The following is a 15,701-nucleotide window of genomic DNA, read 5'->3' as shown; positions in this document are numbered from 1 at the left end:
AGGGTGTGGCCATGGGAGAAAGGGGGTGTGGTCCAAACAAAATGAGTGTGTCCCCAAAAGTTTTGAAAAATCCCAATATATTTACTAAGGTTTCTGCAGAAAATGTGGTGGATTTGAGCAGAGGGAAACTCGACAGATCAAAACAGTTGTAAAAAAAAAAAAAAAAATTGGGGAAAAAGTGCAAAATGTAGGGAAAAATTAGTAAATACCTTGGGAAAATACCTTTCGGGAATCAAAACCCACAAAGAAAACTACACTCCACTCTTAGTAAATAAACCCCATTGTCTCAGGCCACATGGAATGGTGGGAAAGGTCAGAGACAAAAGTAAAATAAAAAGTCTTGCCTTAGGGCTCGTTCACATTACCGTCTGACCGCGAAAATAAATGACCATTATCAATCCGTTTGGGATTTTTTTTTTTTTTTTACAGTCCTTTATAACCTGTTTGCTTCCTGTTTGTTTGTTTTTTTTATTTATTTTAAATTTTTTGACGGGGAAAAGATGTTGCATGCAGTATTTTTTCTCCCGTCAAAAATAACAATACAAACGGATATTATAAGTTTAACATTGAAGTCTACGGATAACGGAATGAAAACTGATGATCCTTTAATGTCTCCGTTTAAATCCTTTTTTTCCGATCTGTTTTTGATCCGTTATTACTTCTGAGCATGCTCAGAAGAGGTGAGGTACCAGGAATTAGCCAGACCAATAATAAAAACGGAAAATGAACGGTTTAAAAACTGATGCAACAGGATGCCACTTAATGGCATCCTTTTGCTACAGTTTGCAGCCGTTTGTTAGTATGGTCCGTTTAGAAACAATGATGGGAGGATAGCGGGATGGGAGACCACAGCCGTGTGAACCTAGCCTTCCGGGTATGGGTCCTGTGCATGAAAACCAGACAAAGCGGCGCATGGAGGTAATACAAAAATCAAACTGTAGTGTAACTTGGCATCATGGGCTCAAAGGGTGAAGAAAAACAAAATCCAGGAATACCCCTTTAAACAGCAGACAAGGCAGCAGATGCTCATTTACATGGGTTTCGTATATACAGTGCCAACAACCTCTCCATCAGAGGGAATCCAGGACACCAGGTCTGAGAATTACACCCAGTCCCTAGTGCAGTGTTTCTCAACCAGGGTGCCTCCAGGTGTTGCAAAACTACAACTCCCAGAATGCCTGGACAGCCTTTGGCTTTCCAGGCATGCTGGGAATTGTAGTTTTGCAACATCTGGAGGCACTCTGGTTGGGAAACACTGCCCTAGTGACTGCTAATAAAGTGTACAGATACACTACTTTTACTGATAAGGATGACCATTATGATTTTGAATACTGATCAATAGAAAGACCTCATTGTGAGGATGAAACGTCGCATTGACCTAATGGGTGAATAAATACACAATTTTTTTGTACTCTGGAGTGCCGCTTCCTTTCTTGGTATATATATATATATATATATATATATATATATATATATATATATATACATACATAAATAATAGAGATAGATATGCTAATATGCTGCAGAAAAACATTTTCCTTATGAGACATATCAGCTTGCTATTTGCTTGTGACTAAGATGAAGACCTTGGGATGAGGACAGAAAGAAGATAAAGAAGAGGTTGGAAGACAAAACATTTGAATAAATATAGACTGGGCAGAAGGACAGATACATCCGGAATATTCTGGTAGAATAGGGAAAAGGCAACATAAGTGAACTATGGCCAAGAAAGAAATGAATGCTTAACATGCTTATATATACAGAAGCAATACTCAACCAATCAAAATATAACATGATGATTTTGACGTGATAATTAACCTCCCCTTTTTGTCAAATGTAAAAATCAATGTACTTCCGTATAATGAACAGAACTCCTTGGGATAGCTCCTTAGCCAGTATGCTGAGAAGGAAATATATACCAACATTTTGTCTGGTGTTTATTTCTTTCTGTAGACACTCAGCAGTATACAGCAGCAGTCACTCACTTTTTGAGGCCAAACCAGCAGCCAACCTTAACATAACCAAATGCAAAATAATGCCATCAAGTATGTAGACAATACTGTATAGATATTATATTATCTATATTAGGACCTACTACCATTACTTCATAGAGAGAATAGTTTAAATGACTAGAAAGTAACAATAAATCCAAACCTATTCACCCGATAACCTATAATACAGTACTCGCTGCTCCACCCTCTCCTGACCAATTACTTGTATGCTTCATGAAATAACAATTCTGAAACATCTTTTCTTACACCTCTGCCCTGTTACTCCTCCTGGAAATGTATGGATAAATCTGACAACTGGGTGTCGCTTACTAGGGGGTGTATCCAATCAATGTGGACTGTGTATGACATACCCCTCAAATAAGGGGAACACTAACGCCCAGTTGTCAACTTATGGAAACATTTCTAGTGGGAATAACAACTAAATGCAGAATTTTAAAGGGGTTGTCCAGGATTAGAAAAATGCTGCATCTCTTGTGCAAAAAAAGCACCACCCTTGCCCAAAGGTCAATTGCAGAAGTGCAGCTCAGTCCTATTCACTTAAATGGAACCCAGCTGCAATAATAGTCACAAACTGTGGACAGGAGTGGTGCTGTTTTTTGCAACAAAGAAGTATCATTTTTCTTATCCCGAACAACCCCTACGGTGCAGAATTGTTATTTACTAAAGCAGACAGGTCTTAAACAGGTTTTAAAAGGGGTACACCAGTGGAAACAATTTTTACTAAAACTAAAAAGGTATTTTTCTAAACTTAAGAGGGGTTTGCAACAATTCATATCATGCTGGGGCTAGAAAGGAAATAATAAAAAAAACAATACTTACCTCAGCAGTGCCTGTGCAGGACCTGCCCGTGCAACCAATCACTGGCCCAGATAGGACACTGCTGTAGTCAATGACTGGCTGAGGCAGCAGGTCCTGCACAGAGAACTCATCTTGAAAGCAGGAAAATGAGTGACAATCGAGGGACCATACAGATCACAACATGTGGGGCTAGATAAGCATAGGGTTTTTTGTTTTTTTTTCTATTTTTTCCCAGCCCCTGCAGGATATGGAATTTTGCGAACTGCCAGATAGCCCCTTTAAAAATAGCGCCACTTTTACCCAGAGGTTGTGTCCAGTATTGCAGCACAGACCCATTTCGGTGAATACTGCAATACCAGAAAAGCCCAATGTGTAAGGTGATGAATTATTATGAGTTACATAACTGCATTATAAGATCCTAACATTAGTAATGCACTTTGAGAATTAGTTTTAGAAATCATGCTAAAATGAATAAATACAGTGAAAAAAATAAATAAAGGACACATAACTGTATAAAATGACAATAAAATAGTTTTCAAAGCCTGACTCCGCCCACTATACTTCCTTTCTTCTCTTTCGTACAGGGTTCCTGAAAGATGAGAATTGGGGAAATGTTGGCTGGGAATCTCAAACTGTAGCTCTGCATTAGGCTGGGTTCACACGTTTTTGCAATACAGTTCCCGTATCAGGTTTTTGATAAAAAAAAAAATGGATTCCTCAAAACCTGACTAAACTGTTATCAACACGTGGGTACAAATTTGAATCCGTAGATGGTTGAAAACCTTATACGGTTTGAAAAATGATGTCCGGCTGCATCTGTTCTTTAAGAAAAAAAACATATGTTTTTAACTATTCATTCCATTATGAATAAAGTTTTACTTGTTTGATTGAAATTCCAAGAAAAAAACTGTGCGAAGTCAAAAACTGTGTGGTGAAAACCGGATAGAACCGTACGCACATTCGGTTCTGTACGGTTCCCATTGACTGCCATGTTTCAATACGGTTTTTCACCCGGACCAAAAACCGTGGTAGGCTACGGCTTTGGGTACGGGAAAAAAAAAACTGACAAAACCTTACAGGATGCAAAATGGACACAACCTGATGCATCTTTTGGCATACGGTTTTCAATGGAGAGTCAATGCATACGGTTTTCAATACGGTCCCGTGTGGGTTTCAAATTGAAAACTTATACGGGAACTGTATCGCAAAAACATGGAGTGAATGCAACCTTAGCTGTCACTGCCTGTGTGACCAGATGAGAACACTGCGTCATATGGACAGCATAGTGTGTGTGTGTGTGTGTGTGTGTGTGTGTGTGGTGTGTGTGGTGTGTGTGTGGTGTGTGTGGTGTGTGTGGTGTGTGTGGTGTGTGTGGTGTGTGTGTGTCCTGATCATAATAGCCCGATATGTGCCAAAATGCAGTGCTGCTATGTGAGAGTGGCTCCCACTATGGTGGACCCGGCAAGACAATGCAATTTATTTGATTATTCAGCAAGAAGTATATGACCAATTGCACTCTCACCTGTTGGCATCTGGTCACCTGGGGTTAAAGGTCATGGATTCAATGCTGACTGTTAATTCCTCTTTTGCTTAACCTCCTGAGCGGTATTCCCGAGCGTGACTCGGGGTTAATTTTCCCTGCCAGGATCGGTAACCCCGATCGGGGTAGAATTGCAGAGTTCCCGGCCGGGCTGCACGATATATCGCAAAAGCAATGCGATATAGGGATGCGGCCCCCGGGAAAACATGCGATTATCTGCTTGGGTTGACTCCCGTTGCGGGGGCCGGCCAGAGCAGGTAAAGAAAAATACTAAAAGTCAGTGTTTCCCTACCAGGGGGCCTCCAGCTGTTGCAAAACTACAACTCTCAGCATGCCCGAACAGTCAAAGGCTGTCCGGGCATGCTGGTAGTAGTAGTTTCACAACAGCTGGAGGCCCCCTGGTAGAAAAACACTGAGCTAAGTGTAAAAGGAAAAAGTAGTAAAATAAAAAAAAAATTTTGCTCACCTAATCCCGGTCCCTGAAGATGTCGTTCCCCTCCGTGCACTCTGGTCCCTGCTCTATTCATCTTACAGGACCTTTCCCTTTTCAGCCAATCACAGGCCGCAGTGGTGTAAAGCCTGTGATTGGCTGAAGGGGAAAGGACTTGTTCTGCAGCAAATACACTAGGTTTGAAATCTGCCCGGCAAACCTAGTGTATTCTGCTGCAGGACAAGGTGAGAGGGGGGGGGGGGGGGGGCAGAATGTGACAGAGGGGGGGATGTGACCAGGGGGGGGGGTGTGACAAGGGGGAGGGGAATGTAACATGAGGGGGGGGAATGTGACAGGGGGGGGGGGGGGAGGTGACAGGGGGGGTAATGTGACAGGGGAGGGGGAATGTGACAGGGGAGAGGAATGTAACATGAAGGGGGAGAATGTGACAAGGGGGGGAATGTGACAAGGGGGGGAATGTGACAAGGGGGGGAATGTGACAAGGGGGGGAATGTGACAAGGGGGGAAGACTGTGACAAGGAGGGGGGAGAATGCGACAAGGAGGGGGGAGAATGCGACAAGGAGGGGGGAGAATGCGACAAGGAGGGGGGAGAATGCGACAAGGAGGGGGGAGAATGCGACAAGGAGGGGGGAGAATGCGACGGGGGGATGTGACAAGGGAGAGGGGGAATGTGACAAGGGAGAGGGGGAATGTGACAAGGGAGGGGGAATGTGACGGGGGAGATGTGAAATGGGCGCGGGGAGATGTGAAATTCAGTGCAAAAAATTGTACCGCTTTTGGTACAAATTTCCAGAAAGAATCATACCGCCAGGGAGGTTAAAGGAAATCTCTCAATTTTGTAACCTTGTAATTGCTGACAGCCATATCTAGAGGACGGGGGAGCTGAGCAAAAAGAGGAAAAAAAACAAAAACAAAGGATCCACCTGCAGCTTCTATGTCTTAGCAAACGTCTTATAGTGTCACAGGGGCCGCTATTTCAAGTGCCCAGGAGGCGGATCCGTTATGCTAGGTTCCCAGTGCTCTTCGCATTGATCACCTCCAGGCACTCCATTTAGTTCTGACCAACAACTCTAGTATTGTCTCTTAAAGGGTACCTTTCATCAAAAAATATTTTTATATATTATAGATTAATGTATGCAGAATAACTTTCCAATTGCATGTTATTAAAAAATATGCTTCTTTCTATTTAATTTTCCACTTTGAAAAAATGAACACTAGGGGTCTCCCTACCAGTCCTTTTTTATAGATTTCAGACTCATGCAGGAGTCCTAAATCTCAGACTGCAGCCGGGACACAGACAAGCTCAGCACTGCTCCCTGCCAGGGAGTTAGTCTGTGTCCCGGCTGCAGTCTGAGATTTAGGACTCCTGGACGAGTCTGAAATCTATAAAAAAAGGACTGGTAGGGAGACCCCTAGTGGTCATTTTTTCAAAGTGGAAAATTAAATAGAAAAAAGCATATTTTTTTATAATATGCAATTGGAAAGTTATTCTGCATACATTAATCTATAATATATCAAAAGTTTTTTTTGATGAAAGGTACCCTTTAATTGGACACTTAAATTGTCACTCAGACCCAGAATGCTGTCACTGTAAAGAGCTCTGGGTGATTAGCACGAAGAATTCCCCTTCTGGGCATCTTTGGTACCCGGGCCAATATAAAAAAAAATTTTTAGGTCAGAACTGGAACCCTAGGTATATTTTTACTCCGTCCTCCATCCCCCTACACATAGGGCTGTCAGAAGTATTTGAGGTTCAAAATGCTGATAAATTTCCTTTAGGGTAGGGTCACATATGCCAGTGGTCTTCAACCTGTGGGCCTCCAAATGTTGCAAAACTACAATTCCCAGCATGCCCGGACAGCCAAAGGCTGTCCGGGCATGCTGGGAGTTGTAGTTTTGCAACATCTGGAGGTCCACAGGTTGAAGACCACTGACATATGCCATATTTTTCTGTGTATTTCCTGCTGCATGTTTTCCTACCCATTGTAGTCAACCGGTAGCAAAATACAGCACGCGTGACCCTACTCTTAAGGACCAGACCAATTTTATTTTTGCATTTTTTGTTTTTTTCTTCTCGTCTTCTAAAAATCATAACTTTTATATTTCCCTCTACAGACGAGTATGAGGGCTTGTCTTTTGCACGACCAGTTGTCCTTTGTAAGGACATCACTCATTTTACCATGAAATGTACGGTGTAATCAAAAAAATACTATTTGTGTGGCGAAAATTAGAAGAAAACCGAATTTAGCAAATTTTGGAAGGTTTCGTTTTAACGCCGTACAATTTATGGTAAACATGACATGTTTTCTTTATTCTGTGGGTCAATACGATTAAAATGATACCCATGATTACATACTTTTCTATTATTGTACTGCTTAAAAAATAAAAAAGAAGTAGTACGTTTAAAATCGCTCTATTTTGACGATCGATAACTTTTTCATTTTTTTGTTTAAGCGGCGGTATGAGGGCACATTTTTTGCGCCGTGATCTTTACTTTTTATTGATACCACATTTGCGTATATATATATTAATGTTTTTTGCAATATAATGTGTCAAAAAAAGCAGCAATTTTGGATTTTTTTTTTTACGTTTACGCCGTTCACCATATGGGATAATTAAAAATGTATTTTAAATAGTTCGGACAATTACGCACGTGGCGATACCAAGGGTAAAATGAGAAAAAAATGACATTTTAACTTTTTATTGGGGAAGTGGATATTTCAAATCTTTTAACTTTTTTTACACTTTAATAGTCCCTATAGGGGACTATTTATAGCAATCACTTGATTGCAGATACTGAACAGTGCAATGCATAGGGCATAGCACTGATCAGTATTATCGGTGATCTTCTGCTCTCGTCTGCTCGATCTCAGACCAGAGCAGAAGACCCTAGGAGATGGCCGGAGGCAGGTGAGGGGACCTCCGGCCGCCTTACAGATGATCGGATCGCCGCGGGTGATCCGATCATCCATATTAAGTGCCACACTGCCGCAAATGCCGTGATCTGTATCGCTGATGTCCGCCATTACTGGCGGATCCCTGGCTGTTGATAGCAGCCGTGACCTGCCGTGCATGACGCAAGCATCGGTCCGGTGCTCGTGGTCATGTTCATGACCTAAATCTACGTCATGGTGCGTTAAGTACCACCGCACCATGATGTACCTTTACGTCCGATGTTGTTAAGGGGTTAAAGTGCAAGTCCCAAGTTTCAGATGAACAGGACTAAAGCACAGAACTTTGCTGAGCTTGGTATGATCAAACTATATCGCCCTGCGACTCCCCATGCTGAGGCTGAAGATCGTACAGGCCTTACACTTGGAATATGCGCTTTAAAGGGTTACTCCACTGCTCCATGCCCCCTCCCATAGACTTGCATTGAGGGGGTGTGGCACGTCGTCACAAGGGGAGAGGCAATGACGTCAAGACCCTCGCATTTAAAACATGCTATTGTCTGTCTGTCTTAAAGGAGTCTAAGGGTACCGGAGATTCCGTCAGGCAGCCGCCGCCGAAAATACTTTGGCGGTAGGACCGCGGGGCCCTGCGGCGTCACCATTGACGGCTATGCAGTACTCGCGGAATTCCGTGCAAAGAATGAACATGTTCTTTCTTTGCGTGGAACAATTTCAGTGGTGAAGACCCATTCATACTGATGGTAATGTTCACTGCATTGAATTCTACTCACGGAATTCAGCAGTGTGAACGTACCCCAGGTCATGAAACCATCTATTTGACCCCTTTTGTTTGGCAAAAAAATAAATGACAAGTAATCACCATACTTTAAAGCAGGCAGAGGAGTAACTATATCAGATCCACAGTGTGAGGACCCCATCAAGCAGCACAACACATTTCAGCTGCCTTCCAGAAGAACATGGGGGATACAGGAGAAGCTGGGGTTAAAAATTATGAGATATTCAAGAAAAAGGTCCCTCAATGAATTACAGAAGCAGCATAAGGATGGGTAATGGGCCTCAGGTTGGCCGAGATGCAGATTGGTATTAAAGGGGTATTCCAGGATTCTTTTTTATTTGACTATGCTACAGGGGCTGTAAAGTTAGTGTAGTTCATAATATAGTGTCTGTACCTGTGTGTGACGGTTTTCTCACAATTCTTCTGTGATTTTCACCCCAATATTTATTTTTAACAGCATACAAAATGACTGTTGTCTCAGATTTTTCCCTGGTTGCGATGCGGCCGAGACCTGACATCACTAGTCAGCTGATGACAGGAAGCCTGTCTGCTTCAATGGGTGGGAGAGAGATCAATCTGCAACTAATGCAACAGCTGGAGGCACCCTGATTGAAAACCACAGGTCTTTCAATGGATGCAGCTGATTTATGTTTCAATGGGTGGGGTGGCTGATGTGTGGGAGGGAAGAAAATGGAATTATGGGACTTGTAGGCATAAAGAAGAAAACTCAAACAGGAAATACCAGTTCACAAAAAGCTAGCCACAGTGTTATGGTAATCTCACAACATAGCCATTTAGCCCCAAGACAAGCGCAGACCCTTCCTAAGCATGTCCATTACTGTCTGCCAGGTACGTACTAAAATCCCCTTATGGTGGAGAAGCCCTTTAACTGGAGTTGGAAATTAGCAGAGCAGATTAGTGATAAGCGGCATACCCGAATGAGCAAAAGCAGGAAGAGGCTGGATTACAGCTGGCGCTCCATTAGCCAGAGGTGGCACTGCTGCGGCAGGAACAGAGGACACTAAGGGAGGAGACATCCCTACTACTGGAATAGCAGGCATTGGCACAGGGGCTACAGCAGCAAGGGGTGGCATACCAGTAATTCCACCTATACCTGGAAAACACAAAACATTGCGGCTTGTACATAGGTAGCAATGATGACATGCAGAAATTATTTAGAAAAAGGAAAGCCTATAGAAATGCCAGTCTGGGAGTCATCCTATTTTGGGAAATTGTTAAAAATGCCTGTTTCTCAGTTCATGTGCATGCTAGGCGATAACCATTTATACGCCTGCCTACATACAGCACTACGCACACAATTCTGAGAGTTTGCCAACAGACACAACAGTATAGATATGAGATTATATTGGTGTCTTGGTTTTGTGGATGCCAGGAGAACATAATATAGTGGAGGGGGCATGGCCTGGCTCACTTTTCAGGGTCTAGCCCCTTGCTTCCAGTGCGGGGTCACATTGTAAAACATAAAGACATCTTACACAATTGTTGTTTCCAACTTTGTGGTAACAGTCGGGGGAAGGCCCTTTCCTGTTCTCTTAGGGTATGTTCAAATTATGGAATCTCTGCACGGAATTAAGATCAGGAATTACTACTCCGAGATTACGACTGAAGGAAGGACTTCAGCACTAGTATCACGCGGACCTGCGTTGTCACTACTGACACCAATGCAATCTAGGCTTAAAGGGGCTATCCAGGAAAAAACTTTTTTTTATATATATCAACTGGCTCCAGAAAGTTAAACAGATTTGTAAATTACTTCTATTAAAAAAATCTTAATCCTTTCAGTACTTATGAGCTGCTGAAGTTGAGTTGTTCTTTTCTGTCTAAGTGCTCTCTGATGACACGTGTCTCGGGAACTGTCCAGAGTAGAAGCAAATCCCCATAGCAAGCAGAGATGTCAGCAGAGAGCCCTGTTGCCAGACAGAAAAGAACAACTCAACTTCAGCATCTGATAATAATGATTGGAAGGATTAAGATTTTTTAATAGAAGTAATTTACAAATCTGTTTAACTTTCTGGAGCCAGTTGATATATTAAAAAAAGAAAGTTTTTTACCTGGAATACCCCTTTAATTCTGTTCATTCTTTCGGCGGATCAATTTCAGTGGCAGAATTTTCATGAAGGCCCATTTGCACCAATGTTAAGGTTCATACAGCGCGATTGTGCAGTGTGAACATAGCCTTAGAGCGCTTCATACAGAACTGGGATGATGTGTCTAGTGTGGATGAACCGGAAAGTCCACTCAGAGCCCTGAATTCAACCCCATCTGACAACTTTGGGATGAACTAGAGCAGAGATTGCGAGACAGGTTTCTAATCCAACATTAAAGGGGTATTCCAGGGTTTATACATCTTATCCCCATTCCAAAGGATAGGGGATAAGATGTATCACTGCAGGGGTCCCGCCGCTGGGAACCCCCGGGATCTTGGTGCATTCTGTGCCGGGACGCTGCTTCCGAGATGGGAACATGAATTCATGGTCACGCCTTGCCCCCTCCATTCATGTCTATGGGAGGGGGCGTGACGGCCGTCACGCCCCCTCCCATAAACATGAATGGAGGGGGCGTGGTGTGACGTCACTAGGGGGCCTGACTGTGCCGTCACGTTCCTGTGGCGGAAGCAGCACCCGGCACAAAATGCTGGGGGCTGCACCAAGATCGCAGGGGTCCCCAGCGGTGCGACCCCTGTGATCATACATCTTTTCCCTTTACCTTTGGATAGGGGATAAGATGCATAAAACCAGAATACCCGTTTAACGTGTGCTCTCACACATGCACTTCTGGATATATGCGTGGCAAAAATTCTCACAGACACCTACAAAATCTTATAGGAAATCTTTCATGAAGAGTGAAAGCTGTAATATAACTACATGTTAAAGGGGTACTCCGGTGGAAATTATTATTATTTTTTTAATTAACTGGTGCCAGAAAGTTAAACAGATTAGTAAATTACTCCTATTACTTTTAAGCAGCTGTATGCTACAGAGGAAATTCTTTTCTTTTTGAATTTCTTTTTTGTTGTGTCCACACTGCTCTCTGCTGACACCTGATGCCCGTATCAGGAACTGTCCAGAGCAGCATAGTTTTCCTATGGGGATTTTCTCCTGCTCTGGACAGTTCCTGATAGGGGCATCAGGTGTCAGCAGAGAGCACTGTGGACAAGACAAAAAAAAATAATTTCAAAAAGAAAAAGAATTTCCTCTCTAGCATACAGGTGCTAAAAAGTACTGGAAGGGTAAAGATTTTTTTTAATAGAAGTCATTTACAAATCTGTTTAACTTTCTGGCACCAATTGATAAAAAAAAAAAATATATATATATATATATATATATATGTTTTCCACTGGAGTACCCCTTTAACAACCCTGGTTCTAGGATGGGATGTCCACAAAGCTCGTAGTGGTGTGATGGTCAGTTTCAGATGTCCACATACCATTGACCATATAGGGCAGTGTTTCCCAACCAGGGTGCCTCCAGCTATTGCAAAACTACAACTCCCAGCATGCCCGGACAGCCAAAGGCTGTCCGGGCATGCTGGGAGTTGTAGTTTTACAACAGCTGGAGGCATCCTGGCTGGAAAACGCTGATATAGGGAAAAAAGCTGATGAGTGACAACCAGTAATGGTTGCTATTGAAGTAGCTATAGCAGTGAGCAACCACCCTAAATGGCCCATAAATGTAAAATGTAGCACAGAAAATCTCAAGATACTAACCGAAGCCTGGAGGAGCTGGCATGGCAACTGGTGGCTTCAACATGGCCGCGGGTAGAGCAGAGGGCATGGGGTAACCTTGCAGCTTCAGTTTGATCAGTTTCATGGCTATAGAGAACTCCAGCTGGTCCATTCTACCGTCATTGTTCATGTCAGCCAATGCCCTAGAAACAAGTAAATACAAAATACGAATCACAACATGACAGGGACACTGGGGATTACAGAATGCAAAGAGTTAACAGAACAACAATAAGGCTCGGTTCGGACTACGGAATCTCCGGGCAGAAAAATTTCCGCCCGGAGATTCCGAGTGCGGCCAGCGCGGGCTGAATCAGTCGGCGCTAGGACCGCACGGACACTGCAGTCTCCAATAGACTGCAAAGTGTTCCGCGAGTATTTCTTCAGGTGGAAATTCCGTAGTGTGAACCTAGCCTAACCGCTGCTAGAATGCCGTCATCCATGACACATAGTAAAGAACTCTATGGACAAACAGGTAACTCCTTCAAAATAATTAGCTAATTATGTTTGGTATATATAGCAGAAAGTTAACCAAAGAGGCACAACACCCCTGAGGAAGTTGCCGACGGGCAACGGAACGCGTGGGGTCTTTAGGGGGGCACCTGCCTGGCCACTATTCCATCAGCTGTCCTCTACTTCTTATCCCTTGTGTTACTTATGAAAACTGTCCAGGTTGTATACAAGTTATTGGTGTTGTGGGATTAAAGGGGTACTCCGGTGCTCACACATCTTATCCCAAATCCAAAGGATAGGGGATAAGATGCCTGATCGCGGGAGTCCCGCCCCCTCCCGTAGGCTTGCATTGAGGGGGGGAGCGTGACGTCACACGCCGCCGGCCCTGCGGTCGACCGTAATCAGACCCAGAGCGAACACGCTCCGGGCACTGATTACAAACAGGGTGCCGCGTGCATGATCCCGGGCGTCCCCAGCTGCGGGACTCCCGCGATCAGGCATCTTATCCCCTATCCTTTGAATAGGGGATAAGCTGTGTAAGCACCGGAGTACCCCTTAAAGATTGTATTGGTGCAATATGACTGTATTATGATAGGCTTGTAACCTATTTATTTGTGTAGGCAGGTGCCCTGGGTGGGGTTCCCCTCTTATAGGGTGCTCCCCCCTGTTAGTGCGGTGGCCATTTGGGCCTTTTAATTGATTGTAAACTTTATTTTCTGCAATAACGATAACTTTTTTGAAATATAGAAATTGTGGATGTGCACTATATTGCGTATCTCGTTTTTCCTTTTGCTATATTAAAGAACTCATCAGCAGCCATACCTCCGCCCGGAACACAGAAATGGCATCGTGTGGATTGGTGTACGAGTAATCATAACTAAGGCTCTAAAATTACCAGCGATATTCAGAACAAACCGTATATAGGATGGCTATAACAGGAATGCTTGTGAAGATCGTTTGGCAGACAAAAATACAAATTACTAAAGTAGCATAAATGTGCCACCAACGTACACACACATTCATATCACCTAGAGCAGTGGTCTCCAAATTGTGGCCCTCCAGATGTTGCAAAACGACAACTCCTACAGCCAATGGTTGTCTGAGGATGCTCGGAGTTGTCGTTTTGCACTTGGACGCCCACACACTGTATGAAGGAAGGTCCCCGCATCAGACATCAAAACATACATCAGACATAATGGGGGAGGATTTATCAAAACCTGTCCAGAGGAAAAGTTGCTGAGTTGCCCATAGCAACCAATCAGAGGCCTTTTTAAAAATAAAAGAAGCGATCTGATTGGTTGCTATGGGCAACTCAGCAACTTTTCCTCTGGACAGGTTTTGATAAATCTCCCCCTATGACCTCCAATTTCACTAGCCTAGTGGGGCCTCAATATAAAGCAAGATCACAGGCACTAACTTAGTGACAAATTTAAAGGGGAACCATGGTACTGAAGTTCTTATCCACTATCCCCATATTGAGAGGGTGTTGTTTCCCGACTGCTGAGACCCCTTGCAATCTCCTGCCCAGCGCCCTTGCTGTCCCCACCCACCCGTAATCAGACACTTCACCCCTATCCTGCGGATAGAAATTCAGTACCGGAATTCGCCTTTAGGGTACTTCAGATGAGCGGATTTTCGCAGCGTATTTCGCTGCGGATCCGCCGCTGAAGGACCCGCCGCTGAAGGACCCTCTGTATTCTACCTTCACATGTGCCTGCTCATAGCGGCAATATGCCGCTACGAGCAGACACACTGAAGCGATGTGAGAGTCACTGCGCATGCGCGGTGTCCTCGCACACAACGTGGCCGCTCCCACTGCTCAATGAGCTAAGCCGAGAGCTGCCGCCATGTGCGCATGCGCGACTAGCACATCACTCTGTGTCTGCTTGCAGCGCCATATTGCCGCTCCATGCAGGCACATGTAAAGGCAGAATACAGAGTTCCTTATGCGGCGGATCTGCAGGGTAAAATCCGCTGCAAATCCGCTTGTGTGAACGTACCCTTAAGCATAAACACGTTTTGATACAGTTTGGTCCAGTTTTGAGGAATCCATTTTTTTTTTTTATCAAAAACCTGATACGGGAACTGAATTGCAAAAACGTGGTATGAACCCAGCCTAAGAGCCATAAGCTGCTATAACTTAGAAACAGTACTACAGTGTTTCCCAACCAGGGTGCCTCCAGCTGTTGCAAAACTACAACTCCCAGCATGCTCGGACAGCCAAAGGCTGTCCGGGCCTGCTGGGAGTTGTAGTTTTGCAACAGCGGGAGGCACCCTGGTTGGGAAACACTGCAGTACTGTAATGCAGGCCATATACATCAGACAACTGTATCCAGTGCCTGACAGATTGAAGGCTTTGTTCACATCTACACGAGAGCCTCCATTGCAGATTCCGTTCATATTTGCAACATGATGGACACCAATTAAAATCGAAGGGGTTTGATTGGCACGCTGGTTCCTGTCGTGCGATACATACGACAATATTGTTGTTCTGCTCCTAAGACAGAACAGAACAATAGAATTGAGGAACCCTAATGTGAACGGAGCCTTATCTGTATGGAGTCAGCTGTAAGAGGATTAGTCATTTTGGGTTTTAATCGTCCTGAAAATATGTATATTTATATGGGTGTCTGAGGGAGAAAGCTGTGACCAATTTATGTCTTCATTATGCAAGTTTTAGCATTCGTCTGCAGGTGTTCCCATCATTTATGGCAGGGGTACTCAACTATTTTTAGTGAGGGTCCGCTTATTCAGGTCTGCCACTGGTAAAGGTCTAAGAAAAGACCTGGTTCACACCTAGTGGCTGCAGAGCCATGAAGAAAATAGGTAAAATGACTCAAGTCTGGAGGATGAAAACCTACTGTTTCCTGTATTTTCTGAATACTGCCAGAGACTGTACCCCTGAAAATAATACTGCCGCATTGTGTATCCCTGAGTACAATACTGCCGCATTGTGTATCCCTGAATATAATACTGCCACACGCTGTATCCCTGAATATAATACTGCCACACGCTGT

General features: G+C 43.8%; 1 protein-coding gene across 6 annotated transcripts in view; it reads right to left on the bottom strand.

Moving 5' to 3' along the window:
• The window catches only part of ITSN1 (intersectin 1), a 193,420-nt gene that overhangs the window by 125,218 nt on the left and 52,501 nt on the right, over positions 1-15,701 (bottom strand). For 5 of the 6 annotated variants that reach the window (XM_056559559.1, XM_056559560.1, XM_056559558.1 and 2 more), the window contains exons 5-6: positions 12,217-12,377; positions 9,424-9,603 (exon numbers count right to left, since the gene is read on the bottom strand). In XM_056559559.1, the coding sequence (XP_056415534.1) occupies positions 9,424-9,603; positions 12,217-12,377 (341 nt within the window). The remainder of the gene's footprint in view (positions 1-9,423; positions 9,604-12,216; positions 12,378-15,701) is intronic. The other variant, XM_056559563.1, reaches the window with a different exon arrangement.

This window comes from Hyla sarda, chromosome 2 (genome assembly GCF_029499605.1).
Source record: "Hyla sarda isolate aHylSar1 chromosome 2, aHylSar1.hap1, whole genome shotgun sequence".
Taxonomy (NCBI): Eukaryota; Metazoa; Chordata; class Amphibia; order Anura; family Hylidae; genus Hyla; species Hyla sarda.
The sequence above is the reverse complement of the archived record's forward strand: the minus strand, read 5'-3'. Positions and strand labels throughout refer to the sequence as shown.